Source organism: Nerophis ophidion, linkage group LG03 (assembly GCF_033978795.1).
Source record: "Nerophis ophidion isolate RoL-2023_Sa linkage group LG03, RoL_Noph_v1.0, whole genome shotgun sequence".
Taxonomy (NCBI): domain Eukaryota; kingdom Metazoa; phylum Chordata; class Actinopteri; order Syngnathiformes; family Syngnathidae; genus Nerophis; species Nerophis ophidion.
Genome location: NC_084613.1, coordinates 53,024,473 through 53,046,988, shown reverse-complemented (window position 1 = coordinate 53,046,988; position 22,516 = coordinate 53,024,473). Strand labels below are relative to the sequence as shown.

General features: G+C 38.9%; 1 protein-coding gene across 7 annotated transcripts in view; it reads right to left on the bottom strand.

Annotated features, from left to right (window-relative positions):
* The window catches only part of ralgapa2 (Ral GTPase activating protein catalytic subunit alpha 2), a 298,534-nt gene that overhangs the window by 131,997 nt on the left and 144,021 nt on the right, over positions 1–22,516 (bottom strand). For all 7 annotated transcript variants that reach the window (XM_061895568.1, XM_061895569.1, XM_061895573.1 and 4 more), the window contains 3 exons: positions 11,582–11,692; positions 11,367–11,435; positions 10,990–11,127 (listed from right to left, as the gene is read on the bottom strand). In XM_061895568.1, the coding sequence (XP_061751552.1) occupies positions 10,990–11,127; positions 11,367–11,435; positions 11,582–11,692 (318 nt within the window). The remainder of the gene's footprint in view (positions 1–10,989; positions 11,128–11,366; positions 11,436–11,581; positions 11,693–22,516) is intronic.

Genomic DNA, 22,516 nt, shown 5'->3' with positions numbered 1-22,516 from the left:
TCTACATCAACAGTATGATTTGCCTAAGTGGCTGTACAGGACAGATAAAAACCCCCAAAAAACAACAGAATTTTTGAATCGATAAAGAATCATTACAAATATAAATCGCAATTAAAATCTGAATTTATTATTTTTTTTGACTCGCCTTGTGACAACCTTGCAGGCCTGTTTAGGGTTGACTCGAATCAGTGCCTTAAAGGACCCATTTCAATTTTAATCTACATTTAAAATGCTTCCTTGTAGCCTAGATAGATATTGGGTTAATTTTGTGTACATTTTAATCCACAGTCACATTTGAAACCCATTTATTGAGTTTGTCTGCAAGATGTTCAATTGCGCAGGCAATCCCATATCGCAAATGAAACCATGCCCCGCCCTCTCTATAATTATCATAATGTATCTTTTGAAATTGCGCACTGTTTGAATATATAACTTGAAGTCATCATCATTTTTTTCCCCCAGACACGGTGAAAAATAAACTTCATAAACATTATTTTCACCCAGGAACACCATTAGGTACACCTGCAGACTTGCCGATCAATTCAAAGCTGCATAAAAAAATAACTTTTAGCAGCACTAATGTCACTGCCAAAATTCAATGAATATTTTATTTTATTCTACCTTTTTTGCATGAACCTTATGGTTTGAAGGTTTGGCATTGTTTAACACGAGTATCCAACATTGTAACAACATTTATAAGTCAGAAGAGACAAAATTCATCATAGGTCACCCTTCATCTCTAAAACGATACCAGTGAAAATTAAAGTCTCTAATCTCAAAAAGGAGATAATAAGCATAAATAAATGACAAATTATATTTCAATGTATATATATATATATATATATATATATATATATATATATATATATATTTATATATATTATGGGTGTGGGAAAAAAATCGATTCGAATTTGAATCGCGATTCTCATGTTGTGCGATTCAGAATCGATTCTTATTTTTGAAAAATAAATTTTTAGTTTTATTTTATCAATTTAGCAAAACAATACACAGCAATACCATAACAATGCAATCCAATTCCAAAACCAAACCTGACCCAGCAACAATTAGAACTGCAATAAACAGAGCAATTGAGAGAAGACACAAACACGACACAGAACAAACCAAAAGTAGTAAAACAAAAATGAATATTATCAACAACAGTATCAATATTAGTTATAATTTCAGCATTGCAGTGATTAAAAATCCCTCATTGACATTATCATTAGACATTTATAAAAAAAAAAAAAAAGAACGATAGTGTCTCAGTGGCTTACACTTGCATCGCATCTCATAAGCTTGACAACACAGTGTCCAATTTTTTCACAAAGATAAAATAAGTCAGATTTTTGGTTTGTTTAATAGTTAAAACAAATTTACATTATTGCAATCAGTTGATAAAACATTGTCCTTTACAATTATAAAAGCTTTTTACAAAAATCTACTACTCTGCTTGCATGTCAGCAGACTGGGGTAGATCCTGCTGAAATCCTATGTATTGAATGAATAGATAATCCTTTTAAATCGGGAAAAAAATAGTTTTTGAACCGAGAATCGTGTTGAATTGAAAAAAAAAATCTATTTTTAATCGAATCGTGACCCCAAGAATCGATATTGAATCGAATCGTGGGACACCCAAAGATTCACAGCCCTAATATATATATATATATATATATATATATATATATATATATATATATATATATATATATATATATATATATATATGTGTGTGTAAACCCCGTTTCCATATGAGTTGGGAAATTGTGTTGGATGTAAATATAAACGGAATACAATGATTTGCAAATCCTTTTCAACCCATATTCAATTGAATGCACTACAAAGACAAGATATTTCATGTTCAAACTCATAAACTATTTTTTTTTGCAAATTATAATCAACTTAGAATTTCATTGCTGCAACACGTGCCAAAGTAGTTGGGAAAGGGAATGTTCACCACTGTGTTACATCACCTTTTCTTTTAACAACACTCAATAATCGTTTGGGAACTGAGGAGACTAATTGTTGAAGCTTTAAAAGTGGAATTCTTTCCCATTCTTGTTTTATGTAGAGCTTCAGTCGTTCAACAGTCCGGAGTCTCCGCTGTCGTATTTTACGCTTCATAATGCGCCACACATTTGCGATGGGAGACAGGTCTGGACTGCAAGCGGGCCAGGAAAGTACCCACACTCTTTTTTTACGAAGCCCCGCTGTTGTAACACGTGCTGAATGGGGCTTGGTATTGTCTTGCTGAAATAAGCAGGGGCGTCCATGAAAAGTGATTTCTCCAGATTCTCTGAACCTTTTGATGATATTATGGACTGTAGATGTTGAAATCCCTAAATTTCTTGCAATTGCACTTTGAGAAACATTGTTCTTAAACTGTTTGACTATTTGCTCACGCAGTTGTGAACAAAAGGGTATACCTCGCACCAGAGGTGTGGACTCGAGTCACATGACTTGGACTCGAGTCAGACTCGAGTCATGAATTTGATGACTTTAGACAAAATGTAAAAAGACTTGCAACTCGACTTAGACTTTAACATCAATGATTTGTGACTTGACTTGGACTTGAGCCTTTTGACTTGACATGACTTGCTACTTTCCCCAAAACCCAATGATTAAAAAGTTATTCAGGAGCGTTCCGTATCTGTCCGTGTCTGTCAGCGTGTGTGCGATGACAGCCTGTGCGCTACCTGTCAGAACAACAGCCAATCAAATTAAATCCACATTATTTTCGTCACACAGCATTCAGCCAATCAAATTGCATGAAAACCAACGAAGAAGAGCTCTCATACAACACGCCAATGAGGAAAAATGATGCCAAAAATTGTTTCGTTCGGGTATTAAAACTACGACTTGGTCAACAAAAAACGAATTCCAGTATGCAAAGCATACGGTTCGTTCGAAGATTACAGACAGAGACGCAACAACTTCCAACTTCGTTCGACATTTGAAGACGCACAAAGAAGGTTGTTTTGAATGTAAGTTAACATTTATTGGCTGAGTAATGTAACTTTTATTTGCTGTTTAGTTAAACCAGTGAGGCTCTAAACTCACTGCTAACGTTATGAAAATAGACATCGTATAAGGGTACGCAACATCGAGCGCTACTGCCTACTGGCGCTGACGTGACGCGGGGCCACCATCTTGGAGTGGTGATCCCCTCCACTCAGTGCAATTCATTTGGCAGGAGCAAAGAACTGTCAGCGCATTTAATTCATTTTACCTCACTGAATACCACTGATATTCACGCGGTTTTTTTTTCATTCGTGTAACTATGATAAAAGACACATTTTTTGGCGTGTTCATTGTTTGCTTAACAGTAGTGGAATATTCTTATATGCTATAAATGAGCAGACGTCCAAGATCAAAACTGGGAATAATAATCCCAAAAGGGGGGAAAAAAACAGTCAGCTATTTTTAAGGCGAAGAAACAATATGATTAGGTTATTTATACATGCATATATCCTACATAAACAATGTATAAATACATAAGATATCTATATATCTTATAGACTGTATCTCTGTTGCTGCAACAGCAGAGAGTTTATTCTGTTTTGACACTTTGTATTAATATTTTGTATTACATTCTTCCCTTAAATGATCATGTTTACAGTGATTGTTTTATATGTATTTTTCATGTATGTTGCTTCGGATAAAAGCGTCTGCAAAATACTTAAACATAAACATATATAAACACCTGAAAGTTTTTATATCAGCTAAAACCACAAATCTGTTTCACTGGATTCAGAATAAAAGCAAATTCTGTCTTACACAAAAATGTTAGTATTTGAATATTGTTACTTGAAGACTTATTTCTGGTTACAATTATACTGTTAAGAAAGTATTGTCTCATACTTTGCCTAAAATGAGAATGCATCATAATCAGTGGCGGCTGGTGAATTTTATTTTAGGTAGGGCTGAAAGTTTGTACACCAAATACTTGTAGGGGCGTCATCCTCCCCCAGAAGATTTCTTTGTGATTTTCACGTACAAATTGAAGATCTTTGTTCCTTTCAACTCTGTGGTAATATTCTTTTCACAAAATACAACCATGTTAATGTTCAATCTTACTTGTGAAAAGTAATCCCCCGATTCCTATTTTCAACAGTCCACTCATTAAAGCAGGAAAATGCTAAACACCAGCCCAGCATCTTTGTTTGCTACCTGTCAACTGTCAGTTTAGGCTGCTTGCCGGCTCCTCATCACCACTTCAAGATGGCGGCCAAATTGCTCACGTCACAGCAGCCAATGCTGCGTCTACTTATAAAATGTCTATGGTTATAACGTCATTGCAAACACGACAATCTGTTGCGTCCACTGCAGTTCGCTACCTTATTCATACTTTTTGTCAAGTGTTTTTTTTAAGCAGGGTTGCATGAGGTACCCACTCAAAATGTTACGTTAGTCAATGTATCACACACGGTAACGTAACGTTATACGGTGGTCAGCAGCACCGCATATTTTAGCCACCTACAAAAAGACAAACATAGTCAAATAAAGGTCAGTTAAAATGTATACTATATAAAGAATATGTGTACATATTCCATAGGGCCGTGAAATCTAAAAACTACAACTCTGTTCCTTGTTATTTTCATGTAGTTATGTTTTTCATGTGTACGCACACATCAACACACATACAGTATGAGATGAGATCAATGAGATAAGGTAAGAACAGGATAGAGACTGCTATGGAACTAGTTACAATGCAATATGCCATGAAAATACAATTTTAACACCTTTGTCCAAATAATTACAGTTGCACTTGTTTTTTTCAAATGTGTTCATTCTGTAAAGGAATGAGTTAAATGTTTAAAATAACTGGTTAATAGTGCTATTATGAAGTGCAATGTCAGCACAATTTAAAAAAATAATAATAAATACATACAGTGTTTTAAAAGCATACACAATCTGTGTAAATATTTTAGTCTGGGGTTAAAAGGACTTGAAATGACTCGAAACTCAAAATGCAGGACTTGGGACTTGACTTGAGACTTTCCAGTCTTGACTTTGGACTTGACTCGGGACTTGCCTGTCTTGACTTGGGACTTGACTCGAGACTAGAGGGCAAAGACTTGAGACTTACTTGTGTCTTGCAAAACAATGACTTGGTCCCACCTCTGCCTCGCACCATCCTTTCTTGTGAAAGACTGAGCATTTTTTGGGAAGCTGTTTTTATACCCTCTGAGCTGCAACCTTATTTGGGTAGAGGAGTTTGCGTGTCCCAATGATCCTAGGAGCTATGTTGTCCGGGGGCTTTCATGCCCCCTGGTAGGGTCTCCCAAGACAAACAGGTCCTAGGTGAGGGATCAGACAAAGAGCAGCTCAAAGACCTCTATGGAATTACAACATAATGGACACGATGGCGAGCGCCTTGTGGCCGGGCCCGGCTGGGCACAGCCCGAAGAGGCAAGGTGAGTCATCCCTCCAATTGGCTCACCACTCATAGGAGGGGCCATAGAGGTCGAGTACATAGTGAGCTGGGCGGCAGCCGAAGGCAGGGCACTTGGCGGTCCGATCCTCGGCTACATAAGCTAGCTGTTGGGACGTGGAACGTCACCTCACTGGGGGAGAAAGAGCCCGAGCTAGTGCTTAGGGCACGTCCAACCGGTAGGAGGCCACGGGGAAGACCCAGGTCAAGTTGGGAAGACTATGTCTCCCGGCTGGCCTGGGAACGCCTAGAGAAGTTCCGGCTGGATCTAGTCGGACTCACCTCGACGCACAGCAATGGCTCTGGAACCAGTTCTCTTAAGAGGGACTGGACTCTCTTCCACTCTGGCGTAGCCTGCAGTGAGAGGCAACGGGCTGGGGTGGAAACTCTCGTTTCCCCCTGGCTCAAAGCCTGCACGTTAGAGTTCAATCCAGTGGACGAGAGGGTAGCTTCCCTCCGCCTTCGGGTGGGGGGACGGGTCCTTACTGTTGTTTGTGCTTACGCACCAAACAGCAGTTAAGAGTACCCACCCTTTTTGGGTATATTCGAGGGAGTACTGGAAAGTGCTCCCCCGGGTGATTCCCTTGTCCTACTGGGGGACTTCAACGCTCATGTTGGCAACGACAGTGAAACCTGGAGAGGCGTGATTGGGAAGAATGGCCGTCCGGATATAAACCCGAGTGGTGTTTTGTTAATGGACTTTTGTGCTTGTCACGTTTGTGCTTCATCTGGCTGGGATCTTCAGCTCTCACTGGATCGGTTCGCAGCCGAGTGTGAAGCGACTGGAATGAGAATCAGCACCTCCAAGTCCGAGTCCATGGTTCTCGCCCGGAAAAGGGTGGAGTGCCATCTCCGGGTTGGGGAGGAGACCCTTCCCCAAGTGGAGGAGTTCAAGTACCTAGGATTCTTGTTCACAAGTGGGGGAAGAGTGGATCGTGAGATCGACAGGCGGATCGGTGCGGCGGATTCAGTAATGCGGACGTTGTACCGATCCGTTGTGGTGAAGAAGGAGCTGAGCCGGAAGGCAAAGCTCTCAATTTACCGGTCCATCTACGTTCCCATCCTCACCTATGGTCATGAGCTTTGGGTCATGACCGAAAGGATAAGATCACGGGTACAAGAGGCCAAAATGAGTTTCTTCCGCCGGGTGGCGGGGCTCTCCCTTCGAGATAGAATGAGAAGCTCTGCCATCCGAGAGGAACTCAAAGTAAAGCCGCTGCTCCTCCACATCGAGAGGAGCCAGATGAGGTGGCTCGGGCATCTGGTCAGGATGCCACCCGAACGCCTCCCTAGGGAGGTGTTTAGGGCACGTCCAACCTCCAACCGGTAGGAGGCCACGGGGAAGACCCAGGACACGTTGGGAAGACTATGTCTCCCGGCTGGCCTGGGAACGCCTCGGGATACCCCGGGAAGAGCTAGACAAAGTGGTTGGGGAGAGGGAAGTCTGGGCTTCCCTGCTTAGGCTGCTGCTGCCGCGACCCGACCTCGGATAAGCGGAAGAAGATGGATGGATGGATGGATGTTTTTTATACCCAATCATGGCACCCACCTGTTCCCAATTAGCCTGCACACCTGTGGGATGTTTCAAATAAGTGTTTGATGAGCATTCCTAAACTTTATCAGTATTTATTGCCCCCTTTCCCAACTTCTTTGTCAAGTGTTGCTGGCATCAAATTCTAAAGTTAACGATTATTTGCAAAAAAAATAAATAAATACATAAAAGTTTATCAGTTTGAACATCAAATATGTTGTCTTTTGTAGCATATTCAACTGAATATGGGTTGATAATGATAATGATTTGCAAATCTAACACAATTTCCCAACTCATATAGAAACAGGGTTTGTATATAAAGATATATACAGTATATATATATCAAAATTTAACATCAATACTTTGTTCACATTTAAGATATTTTTTTAATTCATCCATGTGTGAAATGTCACCAAAATGTATAACCTTGTTATAAAAAAACTGCAATAACGTAAACTAAACCTTCTTAGCAGAAATATCTGACCTATTTACATTGTGGTGATCGAAGACGAGCAGGATAAACGAGCGAAATAGTGTTATTATTGCTTCTAATCCATCTCCCCTGTGTTGTGAGAATGTATCGATCTACATAACAGATGGCAGAGCATCGGTTGGGAGGGCCAGATAAGACTCACTGGGGCAGTCGATTACAGCCATTGGACAGGTTTATGCTGTTTGATTTAATTTAAAAAAAATCCTCGTACTTAACTGCACACCACCGCAGCATGGATCTTCCACACACACCTGTATTTTATATGATGCGAGTGAATGTAAGAGGAAAAATCATGTGCCTAATGTATGTAAATGAGGGGCCCGCTTGGTCACAGTAGAGCAACTTGGGCAAAGCCATGTAAAGGCTTATCCCTTTCAGTGCACACTTGGCGGAGAAACGCTCAGAGAAGGCAGGCTGGCCCCACCATCTGAAACAGTATTGTGTGGGGCAATGCAGACAGTATGTGGATGAATCTCCCAAACAGACCTCTGAGTACATGGGGGAGGGATTGGCGGCTTGATGGTGAAAAGACCTGAACGAAACAGCTGCTACACCAAAGCCCCCAAAGAGCTTTCCTCTGAGGAGTGGTGGAGAGACAGAAGGGGGGGACGGCGGGACGGCTGTGCTTGACAACTAAGTGACTACACTTTGCATGGCAACAGTTTCTGGAGGGTACGGAGATAAATGAGCACACCACAGTTAAGCAGGGTACAAATATACCACACTAAAATATGAGAAGGCATTGCATGGACTTTTATCCAGGAGAGAAACCCCTTTAACTCACTGTAACCATCAACATATATGCCCTGAATATAATTGTGCCCATGATATCTTACTGTATGTGACATCCACACATTTGAAGTTCACCCTTATACGGGGGTTCAAATTTAAATTGGTCCTTACAAGGGCGGAGGCACGACTTACATGCCCACACGGAGGGGTAGTGCAGCTGGTTTCTGAGGCAGGATCAGGCAGCAGATGGAGAAGCTTGAGCTGAACTCCAGCAAGCCAAAAAGGTCTAGTGTAATGTTGCATTTGCAACTAATCTGCATTCTTTTATGCATCAAACACACTCAGAGCCAGGATGAATAGGACAACAAACCTTTGTGCTTATATGTATTGTACTGATATTTGATTGTTGGGCTTTAAAAAGCTTTTAAATTGGAAATTGTAATCAAAAGGAAGGTCAACACTGGAGGACAAATGGGCAGAGTACCTTGACAGTGATGCATTGTGGTCAGTAATGGAATAAAATTGGGTTTTTCCTCCATCTAAAAAACTGTGAATAATTAGCGGTCACCCTTGGTCAATGGAAATATAGCTATTTTCTACTTAATATTACATTAATGTTGTCATGCTTTGCTTGATGTATTATTTCCAATGAAACCCACAGGGGCCTTGTTTATTGTGCGATGATTGACAACCAATCATGCCTAATTGTCTTTCATTTTATAGCAGCTGCAGTGCCTCACATATTAAGACATATTCCATTCAAATCTGCAGGACAAGCGTTTATGGCCTGAGCTCATCAAGTGGACAATGGCTTCTGTTTGAATAATTGGACCATTTCTTATCAGGTTTGACATCCTTACAAAGATCTACCGTTGACTGCATCTGCCCAGACAGGAGGGAATGAATAATATGTCATTCATTTTAGCCGGCAGCAAGCACAGCATACTCAGGGTCGACCACAGGAAAAAAAAAAATAGAATGAAAAGTAAGTATAAAATAATCGTGTAGAGATGATCCCCCTTTTAATATCATCAGTATAAGTGGAAGAGAGAATATTTCAACAAAGTACAAACCCTGTTTCCATATGAGTTTGGAAATTGTGTTAGATGTAAATATAAACAGAATACAATGATTTGCAAATCCTTTTCAACCCATATTCAATTGATTGCACTACAAAGACAAGATATTTGATGTTCAAACTCAAACGTTATTTTTTTTTGCAAATAATAATTAACTTAGAATTTCATAGTTGCAACACGTGCCAACGTAGTTGGGAAAGGGCATGTTCACCACTGTGTTACATCACCTTTTCTTTTAACAACACTCAATAAACAATTGGAAACTGAGGAAACTAATTGTTGAAGCTTTTGAAAGTGGAAGTTTTTCCCATTCTTATTTCATGTAGAGTTTCAGTCGTTCAACAGTCCGCTGTCGTATCTTCAAAATGCGCCACACATTTTCAATGGGAGACAGGTCTGGACTACAGGCGGGCCAGGAAAGTACCCGCACTCTTTTTTTACGAAGCCCCGCTGTTGTAACACGTGCTGAATGTAGCTTGGCATTGTCTTGCTGAAATAAGCAGGGGCGTCAATGAAAAAGACGGCGCTTAGATGGCAGCATATGTTGTTCCAAAACCTGTATGTACCTTTCAGCATTAATGGTGCCTTCACAGATGTGTAAGTTACCCATGCCTTGGGCACTAATGCACCCCCATACCATCACAGATGCTGGCTTTTAAACTTTGCGTCGATAACGGTCTGGATGGTTCGCTTCCCCTTTGGTCCGGATGACACAATGTCGAATATTTCCCCCAAATATTTGAAATGTGGACTCGTCAGACCACAGAACAGTTTCCCACTTTGCATCAGTCCATCTTAGATGATCTCGGGCCCAGAGAAGCCGGCGGCGTTTCTGGATGTTGTTGATAAATGGTCTTCGCGTTGCATAGTAGACCTTTAACTTGCACTTACAGATGTAGCGACAAACTGTATTTAGTGACAGTGGTTTTCTGAAGTGTTCCTGAGCCCATGTGGTGATATCCTTTAGAGATTGATGTCGGTTTTTTAAACAGTAGGGATCGAAGGTCACGGTCATTCAATGTTGGTTTACGGCCATGGCGCTTATGTGGAGTGATTTCTCCAGATTCCCTGAACCTTTTGATGATATTATGGACCGTAGATGTTGAAATCCCTAAATTTCTTGCAATTGCACTTTGAGAAACATTGTTCTTAAACTGTTTGACTATTTGTTCACGCAGTTGTGGACAAAGGGGTGTACCTCGCCCCATGCTTTCTTGTGAAAGACTGAGCATTTTTTGGGAAGCTGTTTTTATACTTAATCATGGCACTCACCTGTTCCCAATTAGCCTGCACACCTGTGGGATGTTCCAAATAAGTGTTTGATGAGCAATCCTCAACTTTATCAGTATTTATTGCCACCTTTCCCAACTTCTTTGTCACGTGTTGCTGGCATCAAATTCTAAAGTTAATGATTATTTGCACAAAAAAAATATGTTTATCAGTTTGAACATCAAATATGTTGTCTTTGTAACATATTCAACTGAATATGGGTTGAAAATTATTTGCAAATCATTGTATTCCGTTTATATTCACATCTAACACAATTTCCCAACTCATATGGAAACGGGGTTTGTAAATACTAAATGAGCAATAGCCGCAAGGTCAGAGTAGTGCCTACAGTATGTGAGTTTTCAAAAATTGAAGCGTGAATAGATCTCAGAAAACAGTAATGGAAGCCAGTTAAATGTTTGCCAACTCCCAGGGTGCCAGTGATGCTACATACCCTGTATATGTAGTCCAGAATTGGGGCTTTGTGGGATGTGTTGTCCTCCAGTAAAGACATGGTAATAGGTTCAAACAGCAGACTCAAGGGAAGAGCCATGCACCAGTCCAAAAGACATAACAGCAGGGACACCATCAACTGAGAAAGTTTAGACGATATTTTAGGCATACAGTGGAGTGGACAGCAGTAGACATTAAAACAAAACAGAAGTGATATTCGACAAAAATGTTACACAGAAGCAAATGGGTTATGGGATGGTCAAAGGAAAGAGAACAAATCACACAAGTGAAAAACATTCCTCAATAAATACACCATTCCGACATGATAAATCAAGGTCCTTTAGATCTCTGCCATTTCATGTCCTTTCCAACATGTACCTTTTTGTCCGCTTCCACTGTTGAGTGCTCTGCGCTTGGCAACAAAAAGGCTATTGTGGCCACAAATATCTGGTAGGGGACAGAACAGGTATAAAAAGGACTCGTAGCTCAAATAACATGTTGAGGTAAAAATGTAAAAGATATATGTAAATGTATATTTTTACACATTCTAATATGCCTTTAATAGCATATAAAAGAGTGGATGTGTATCTTACCTCAATAATTTTCTTTGGAACAGTGGGATCCAAATTTCGGAGAGGTTCCCAGTGAGAGATAAGCAACCGAAACACGTCACAGGCTACCTGAGCCACGGCTTTGTTTCCAAACTAGACAAAACATGAAAACAATGATTAAAAAATAAACAGGATTGGTGTGCAGTAAGAAGTCGAGATAGTAAATAATAGTTACAGCTGCAATACAGTACCTGTAGCTAAAAAATGTATTATAAACGGCGTCCCCACCAAAAAAATTGACATGATTTTGTAATCTAATATTGTCTTCCAGGTATCTTATTTTGAAAGAATCCCCAATTCCTCATATCTGTCAAACTATCACACTTAATTGAGCCTGCCCAATTATTGTGCACAGTTAGCTGACAACAAAGCTAATGCGCGTGTGGGGCATCGTTTACATGCTCAAAGATGTAAAAAGCCGGATATAATTCTTATAAAACTTTGGAAAGTTAGCGCCTTCCAGGCAACCGCGTTAAGGTTGCAAACAGCTCCTTTAAGGTGAGTTTATTTTTGTTTGACAATAGCTGTGTTGCATATGACGCCAAATCAGTGTTTCTTCTTCGGGGCTTAATTCACATGTTGTAAAGCAGCTTAAGCTAGCATTAAAACAAGAGTGAGTGTAGAGTTTGAGCAGAAAATTATTGAATGTTCTTGTTCAAATAGAGAGAAAAGAAAGCTTTCATAGAATACTGAAAGAAGTGGTTCATAAAGGTAAAAAAGTCAGGGGAAAAAACAAGGTGTGTGGAAGGAAATGGCGGTTATAAATATCAGGTTCATCATGTTGTGGAATACAATCAGACATTTCTTGTGTCTGCAGCCATAACTTTGTAAAATGACTGTTTGAAAATGTGATTTGTTTGAGAAACGATCTGTGATGCAATCAAGTTTATTGTCTACTATATTAATAGTGTTTGAGAGCAGAATTAAACATAAGAAAAGGACGAGCGATCACATTATGTCATTTGTGGTGGCCATGCTTAAATAACTACAAAGACCTGGTTGTGCCAATAAAATAACGTCATACTAAAATGCCTCGCGACCCCGAAAGGGACAAGCGGTAGAAAATGATGGATGGGTGAATAAAATCCTTGGAATAAATATTGTAATTGTTGGTCCAATGGTATTTTCATTGTCCATTTGCATAACAGAAATTTAAAGCTTAGTAGTTGTGCAGAAAAGCCAAAAACTTTGTTCATAGCCTCTTTAGTGATATTAGTTAGCATCAAGAAAATATCTTTAATAGTATTAACAAAACTGGATGAAGACATCTCTCATAGGCTCAACACCATACTGAATCTCTATAGCGCTAATAAAAATTGCTGAACAACAGGGACAATTTTAGCTAAATAATGAGACAAAATATGAACTTCACACCGTAAAAACAACTGCAGACATGAATTGTAGATGACAGACTTAATATTTGTAGCAGGAAATGAACTGCCAACAAACGCAATCCTTTTTCTCACTAGCGTCACGATCACAGCAGCACGGCACTCTTTATGTCATTCAAATACGTTCCTTAGCAATGCAAAAATAAGTCTAACTTTGTCTTTCACCGATTAGTTCTTAATTAAGAGCTCAGATGTAAGCACATGATATGCCTCCAATTTTTTCTTCTCTAAATAATGTAAGTGTAAAATGCAGTGAGGTTGTATAGCGAGCAGTAACGTATTTGTGATGATGAATTGTTTAAATCAATAAACAAATATTTTTCTTCAAAGTTTCTAAATCCATTCCATCCCATTTTAAATATTTTTTCCATGATCGCTTATATATTTGCATCCAAACGTTTCAAAATACGCCCAAATCTGCACTGGTTCAGGCAAATAAACAGTAACCTAATGGGACTCTCGTCTGAAACCTGGAAATGCCCGGATGTGCCTCTAGGTCACGTAATTGCTACCTAGCTATAAGAGTGATACGCATAAACTGTAACAGTTTCCACTATTAATTTATGTTATAGGTTTAGACGTTTTATCTAAAGTGGAACTGCACTTTTTGGGGGGAGTTTTGCCTATTATTTACCATCCTTATGTGAGACAAGACAACATATGTTTTTCTTTGTTTTAGGCATTCTAACTTATACATAAACGCTAGCAAAAGTCATCTAACAATGGAGGGATTTTATATACATGCTGTAAAGTATTAACAGGCACATTCCTAATAATATGTAATATATACATATTTTGGTCATTTTAAGCCTACGGCTGAGCCATATAACCACAGAAACATCACATTTTCTATTTCCTTTAACAACAACAACTACTTCTAATCATGGCAGACTTTGTGAGAGCCAAGGACAGTTACTTTGGGACAAATGATGATTCAGAACTTTACATATTCAAGTCTGAATATAGATAAAATGAGCTACACATTTTAGAAGGTGAGTGATAAGCAGATCTAGTAAGTGGCACTATTGCTTGGAGTTAAACAAAGAATACAAACTACAAACATAATGAAATAATCACTTACTGTATAATATCAGCGCTATTAATCAATTCCCGTTTAGATGAAGAATTATTCGTAATCCTCACTCTTGCAAAAAAAAAAAAAAAAAAAAGCAGGGTACACCCTGGACAAGTTGCCATCTCATCGCAGGACCAACACAGAGAGACATACAAGCATTCACTCTCATATTCACACATTATGGACAATATAGTGTTGCCAATCCCTAGGTCTAGGTCTGTACATTGACTTTAATTGGTCATGAGTCAGCAGACGATGCCAATCAAGGTCCACCTTTAGATGAGGTAAGCGAAGTCTGAACAGAGCATTTGTCATCAGTGCCCCGCAATTGCCAGTCTGTTAACTGGCAAGCGCTAATGAGCTTTGACCTTAGATGACATTGTTGTTTTTGATTTGAAGTGTTGGCCTAAATTGTTGTATGAATTTGTGTTCCAAATAACTAAATTCTAATTCTATCACATTGAAGAAAAAAAGTTCAGACACAAGCTATGTTTAAATGCACAACATTTGTTGTTTTCCCTTTGTGTGTGTGAAGTTCCAATTTACATGCACTATTTTTAATTTGATCGAGTGCCTCTCAAACGCGGCGCTAATGCTCCATTCAGCACAGGTCGTATACATTCGTTTTTTGTTTGGAATAGAAAAACATTTTTATAATAAAAATCCACTTTTCCCGATTTTTGGTTTGACTTTGATTGATTGATTGATTGATTGATTGATTGATACTTTTATTAGTAGATTGCACAGTACAGTACATATTCCGTACAATTGACCACTAAATGGTAACACCCGAATAAGTTTTTCAACTTGTTTAAGTCGGGGTCCACGTTAATCAATTCATGACAATCCATCCATCTCTACAGCTTGTCCCTTTGGGGGCAGCGGGGGGTGCTGGAGCCTATCTCAAAAAAAAAAAGGAAAAAACTTAAAACGAATCATTATCCATTATCTGTTATCCGATTTTATTGATGTTTTTAAAAATCGAAAACAGGAATTAAAACGAGTGAAAAAAATTATTTCTCTAGTCCCCGTTAGTTAGAATAATTATGTATATATTATCATCATAACTTTATGCTTAAGGGCCATTACTATAAATTATTGTCAATTTGTGCTGAAGTGGTATTTCTGTATTTGTGCAGAGCTAGCAATCCAAGAGATTGCTGGCCTCTTTTTATCATTGTTTTGTCCAGACTCCGCCTGCTGACTGCCAAGGCTGAACATTGGGTACCGGGACCAGACAAAGCAGAGACTGGGCAATAACACCAAGTGTCGACATATTTGCACTTTTGTATAATCATATATTGTGTCTAAGTGGAGTTGTCGAGTCTACCTCCTTCCATTAGTGACAGTGATGTGATAGGGACTTTCTAATAAATAGAGGAAGCACGCAGGCTTTTTTTTAGAACATAGTTTGGATCTGTAACTAGAATACAGCCAAAACACGTGTCTCCTCATGAGCTCTATTGAACTCTGTCTCTGCATGATTCCTTGCTTCTTGTCTGATTAATAGATGTCATCAGTGTTTGAACCTGACATCTTCTTGGATCTTCGAGCCGGATTCCAACACGTCTGACGATTCCAGCCGGGTGAGTAAAATCAGAAGACCATGGCACCCACATCTCCCATTTGAGGAGCTAATTTTCTTCACCCCGGGCTGGGATCCGGACGACTGGTGGGAAACCGAGGACACGAGGAAGAAACGCAGATTTCAGTGAGTAACTTTTGAATTACTAAGGAAAAATAGCGTGTGACTGAGGGTTACGACGCACAGAAGATAAAAAAAGAGTGTAACTTAGGGTTACGACGCATAGAAAAGGCGTATAACTAAGGGTTACGATTAAGGGTGTGGGGAAAAAATTGATTCGAATACGTTGTGCGATTCAGAATCGATTCTGATTTAAAAAAAAAAATGTTTTTTTTAATCAATCCAAAAAACCACTACACAGCAATACCATAACAATGCAATCCAATTCCAAAACCAAACCTGACCCAGCAACACTCAGAACTGCAATAAACAGAGCAATTGAGAAGACACAAACACGACACAGAACAAACCAAAAGTAGTGAAACAAAAATAAATATTATCAACAACAGTATCAATATTAGTTATAATTTCAGCATTGCAGTGATTAAAAATCCCTCATTGACATTATCATTAGACATTTATACAAATAAAAAAAAGAACAATAGTGTCACAGTGGCTTACACTTGCATCACATCTCGTAAGCTTGACAACACACTGTGTCCAATATTTTCACAAAGATAAAATAAGTCATATTTTTGGTTCGTTTAATAGTTAAAACAAATTTACATTATTGCAATCAGTTGATAAAACATTGTCCTTTACAATTATTAAAAGCTTTTTTTTTTTTAATCTACTACTCTGCTTGCATGTCAGCGGACTGGGGTAGATCCTGCTGAAATCCTATGTATTGAATGAATACAGAATCGTTTTGAATCGGAAAAATATTGTTTTTGAATCGAGAATCGAATCGAATCAAAAAAAAATCGATATATTATCGAATCGTGACCCCAAGAATCGATATTGAATCGAATCGTGGGACACCCAAAGATTCGCAGCCCTAGTTACGATGCATAGAAAAAGCGTGAGACTAAGGGTTACGTCGCAAAAACAAACCCTGTGAATCCTAGGCTCTAACAGGTAAAAAGGCCTAAGAATCAGGACGGCAGAGTTCACAAAGAAAGAAAGTTCTGTAAGATTCAACATTGAAAATAAGCCAAATTAAGGACCACGGAGTCCACGTAAAAAACAACAATTCTAAAACAGAAGAGGCCATAGAAGGACAACTGAGTCCACGGGAACTGAAAATTCAGTAAAACGAGTGTGAAAGGTGTGAATGTGAGAGGGTGTGGGAGTGATCGCCACTAGGCTATCACTCCATACTAAAGTTGTGAGAAGTAATAGTGGGTTTTTGTGGATGCATTAGGCATGACATCTCCACTGGGGGAAAAACCTCCAGCAGAAGCGAAGTGTACCACAATAATAAATTAAACCACTATCTTATAACAAAGAAAAAGTAATCCTTATAAGTTTGGCTCTGTAGGGGACGACGGATTACTCCAAATTCTCAAAATGGGAAAAGGGACAAGTAAACCAAAGGTTAGTCCAAAAGACGAGTTAAAATGTAAAGACTGGAAAGCAGTAAAAAAACAAAACCAGACTTACTGAAATTTCTCGACCTCAAAACATGAATTTACCGGACGCCTCAAAGTAGGTGATATATTAAAGCTGCGGGAATAAATAATACAAACAACGCAGAAATAAAAAAAAGAAAGTAGCCAGAATGAGGAGGGGACACTTGGAGTGCTGGATCAGGATGGCTCAAAGTGCTAAGGAACAGAAAGAAAGGGAAAGAAAAGGAACAGAAGAGGAAAAAGAAAGGGCTAGAGAGATGAAAGTTAAAGTTAAAAGTAAAGTACCAATGATTGTCACACACAATAGATCTGTTGAAATGTGTCCTCTGCATTTGACCCATCTCCTTGTTCACCCCCTGGGAGGTGAGGAGAGCAGTGGGCAGCAGCAGTGGCCGCGCCCGGGACCTTATGAGATAGGCCCAATTAAGAGAAGAAATAGGCAAATTGTAGGGGAAGATAGTGAGGAAGAGGTACAGACAGAAGCCATCACACCCAGCGCTTCAACAAAAACAAAAAGTAAATGAGCGTTAAACAAATTAAAAATCCACCGCCATACAATGAAAGTGTATCGGAACAACCAACAGTAAGATCAAAAAGGGACCCAAACAGATAGCAGACCTGAAATGTTTTTTGTTTTTTTTTACAATCTATTTCAACCAAAATATTAGATAACAATGACAACGACAGCAGTTATACCCTGCTGCATGTTGGTGTTGTGGGAAAGAAGGACATTTCGTACAAGACTGTCCTTGGAAAAAAAAGAAAAACACAACAATCAAGGTTACTCAGCATTAGAACCTTTATTTAACCAGATAAGAAACCCATTGAAATCAAGATCTCTTTCACAAGGGTGACCTGGCATTACTAAGTCAGGAGACATCCAAATCTCCAAAGACCACACAATGAAAATGACCAGAGTGATCATAAGGACATACTAAGTTATGAGAACTTAAGTAAACAAACAGCAATAAAATATGAACAAAATATAGACTGAATATATACACATATGTGTATATATATATATATATATATATATATATGCATAAATAGTGTTTTTATGAAGGACCCAATGATGATAAATGTATATATATATAATTAAAATATTGGAACAAATAAAAACCCAGATTAATAACTATAGTAAGAGTCGATATGTATAGCTTGATAAAGTGATATAAAATAAGTTACATGTTTAAAGGCAAAAGAAAAAAAGAAAAATGCTTTTCAAGTGTTGTTCGCCTTATCTCTTGGGATGTGCACTTATACACACACCACCTTGGGTGGGTGGGTGGATGTGTGTGTGGGTGTGTGTGTGTGTGTGTGTGTGTGGCGCATTAGGAGTGGAAGTTTGAAAATGAATTCATTACGTGTAAGTTTAAAGTCGGTTTAACTTTTAAAGTGTAGTATAATATTCTTAAATTGGATTATTATTATTTTCTTAGACATTTGCAAGTACACTATACATCTGGGTGCTGAGCTAAAATAAGATAATGGCAATCACGGCTATCAGTTAGCTTTAGACTTTTGATGGAATGCGAGTAATAAACGAATGAGAATAAATGCATGCTTTTATTTTGTAGAATATTGCACACGACAGGAAGTTAGAGTGCACAAGTGAAAAGTGTGGCATGACAGCATGCTGGAATGTAACTGACAGACACAAATGATAGTTTAAAAAGACCAAGACGCAAAAATCAGTAAAACAATGACATGTAAATGATGTGCTGAGTAAATAGCACTATTTTCTCGGTCAGTGCAAGGGCAGGAGAATGACTATAACCATTACAACATTTTGCTTTGAATATTGTTGAATAATAATTACAAATAAAAAATATAAAGAAATTGAAGAATGTCTCTTCTGAGTTATAAAATTATAGTTTAATTCACTTATAGACAGTTTTAGTGGGTTTAAATTGTTACTTAAAATTACATGAAGTAATAAGTATAACATTTGAATTAGAAATATTGATTTAGTATTTATTAGGACAATAAATGCTGTAATTTTAAACATCATATGCAGGATTTGGACACATTTCACAGTGATTGATATCAGTAATGCATTCTTTTCAGTACCAATACATAAAGAAAGTAAATTTTGGTTTAGTTTTTACTTATAAAGGGAAAAGATACACCTATACAAGACTACCTCAAGGGTATACGGAAAGTCCGACAATCTATTCACAAGCTATGCATGCAAGCATGTCCAAATTCAACCCTCCAAAAGGAGGACACAAGTCCTGATATACGTAGATGACATATTATTAGCAGCACCAGATAAGGAAACCTGTAGAAATGATACATTAGCGTTATTAAATCATCTACATTGTAAAGGACACAAAGTAACCGAAACACAAGTCTAATTATGCAAAACAGAAGTAAAATATCTAGGACATCCATCCATCCATCCATTTTCTACCGCTTATTCCCTTTCGGGGTGGCGGGGGGCGCTGGCGCCTATCTCAGCTACAATCGGGCGGAAGGCAGGGTACACCCTGGACAAGTCGCCACCTCATCGCAGGGCCAACACAGATAGACAGACAACATTCACACACTAGGGCCAATTTAGTGTTCTCCAAACAAAAATGGACGCACTATTGTGGGAAGCAGAAAAACAGCAGTACCACAAGCACCAAAACCACAAACAAAGAAGCAAATGATGTAATTTCTAGGATTAACGGGGCGGCATGGCGTAGTGGGTAGAGCGGCCGTGCCAGAAACCTGAGGGTTGCAGGTTCGCTTCCCACCTATTGACATCCAAGTCGCTGCCGTTGTGTCCTTGGGCAGGACACTTCCCCCTTTCCCCCGGTGCCACTCACACTGGTGAATGAATAATGAATGAATGATAGGTGGTGGTCGGAGGGGCCGTAGGTGCAAACTGGCAGCCACGCTTCCGTCAGTCTACCCCAGGGCAGCTCTGGCTACTGATGTAGCTTACCACCACCAGGTGTGAATGAATGATGGGTTCCCACTTCTCTGTGAGCGCTTTGAGTATCTAACAATAGAAAAGCGCGATATAAATCTAATCCATTATTATTATTATATTATCATTATTATTATTATTAACAAATTACTGTACAAGTTGGATACCAAATTACGCTAAAATAGTAGCTCCTTTAAATAAATTAATGTATGAAAAAGATCTAAAACGCAACAACTGTAGAGTGGAATTTAGAAGCTAAAGCAGCATTTTGTGAAATAAAAATAGAATAGGTTGTTCGGTTGTTACAGCAACTGAAGTTTTGAAAGATATCAAATGACCATCATTACTCAATGCAAGCTGCACAACTAGTAGCACTAAAGCATGTAAATGAATGAAATATCAAAATGCAACAATACACACATATATTCTCAACAGTACACACATTTGCACAACACTGGCAAAATAGAGGAATGATTACATCAACAGGAAAACCTGTAGCACATGGAGAACTATTAAAATAATTGTTAAAAAGGGTACAGTTCCCAGCTAAAATAGCAATGTGCAAATGTGCGTGCGGCACACACCAACGGAACGGACGCAATATCCCGTTTGCGAACAAAACAGCAAAACAAACAGCAGAAGAAGAAATTCAAGTTTTTAAACTACAAACTAGCGACATGAATAATGATATACTAAAAGGCATGCGACAACAAAGTACTCCAAAAGAAAAAGATGAATGGATAAAAAAAAACAAAAAACGGAACAGAGAAGACATTTATGTATGTCCAGACAATAAACCAATCTTACCAAACATCTGTATAAGTGGGCAGCAGTATTGAGCCATGATTGTACTCATACAATCATGGCATCCCTCCTGTACAACAGGAGGAATGGTGACCCTTATACAGATTTAGTATCCTACCTACAGCTTTTATTTTTGTTCAAAAAATTTTTGTAGGGCATACATGACCTGTGTGAAGCCAATTCCCCAAACCACAACACCTGTTCCAACATCTATGTATGGATTTTATTGAACAAAATAGGAGTGAAGAAAAACAGTATTGTCTGGTCATAGTAGATGCATTTTAAAGTGGGTAGAAATATTTCCCAAAGGAAAAGCAGATGTGATAACAGTAGGAAAAGCATGATGCAATTAAGCATTAAAAGAAATACAGTTGATACAAAATGCGGCTGCTAGACTTTTGACAAGAACAAGAACGTTTGATCACATTACGCCTGTACTGGCTCACCTGCACTGGCTTCCTGTGCACTTAAGATGTGACTTTAAGGTTTTACTACTTACGTATAAAATACTACACGGTCTAGCTCCAGCCTATCTTGCCGATTGTATTGTATCATATGTCCCGGGAAGAAATCTGCGTTCAAAGGACTCCGGCTTATTAGTGATTCCCAAAGCCCAAAAAAAGTTTGCGGGCTATAGAGCGTTTTCATTTCGGGCTCCAGTACTCTGGAATGCCCTCCCGGTAACAGTTCGAGATGCCACCTCGGTAGAAGCATTTAAGTCTCACCTTAAAACTCATTTGTATACTCTAGCCTTTAAATAGACTCCCTTTTTAGACCAGTTGATCTGCCGTTTCTTTTCTTTTTCTCCTATGTCCCACTCTCCCTTGTGGAGGGGGTCCGGTCCGATCCGGTGGCCATGTACTGCTTGCCTGTGTATCGGCTGGGGACATCTCTGCGCTGCTGATCCGCCTCCGCTTGGGATGGTTTCCTGCTGGCTCCGCTGTGAACGGGACTCTCGCTGCTGTGTTGGATCCGCTTTGGACTGGACTCTCGCGACTGGGTTTGATCCATTATGGATTGAACTTTCACAGTATCATGTTAGACCCGCTCGACATCCATTGCTTTCGTCCTCTCCAAGGTTCTCATAGTCATCATTGTCACCGACGTCCCACTGGGTCATCATTGTCACCGACGTCCCACTGGGTGTGAGTTTTCCTTGCCCTTATGTGGGCCTACCGAGGATGTCGTAGTGGTTTGTGTTGTGGTTTGTGCAGCCCTTTGAGACACTAGTGATTTAGGGCTATATAAATAAACATTGATTGATTAATTGATATAATACAGAGATAGGGTATAACTAAATCTATACAGTGACAGTGGACCTCATTATTGTAAATTAATTAATCAAGAATAAGAAGCTATTTAACCAACAGGAAGCAATATGTGAAGATAGGTAAAAATATGTCAACACGGCTAGATATATCTTGTGGTGTACCCCAGGGATCAATACTGGGACCAAGATTGTTTGATCTTTAAATAAACGACATTTGTAAAGTTACAAAGGACTTAAAGTTAGTTTTATTTGTAGACGACACAACTGCTGTCTGTTCAGGAGACAACATACAGAAGATAATACA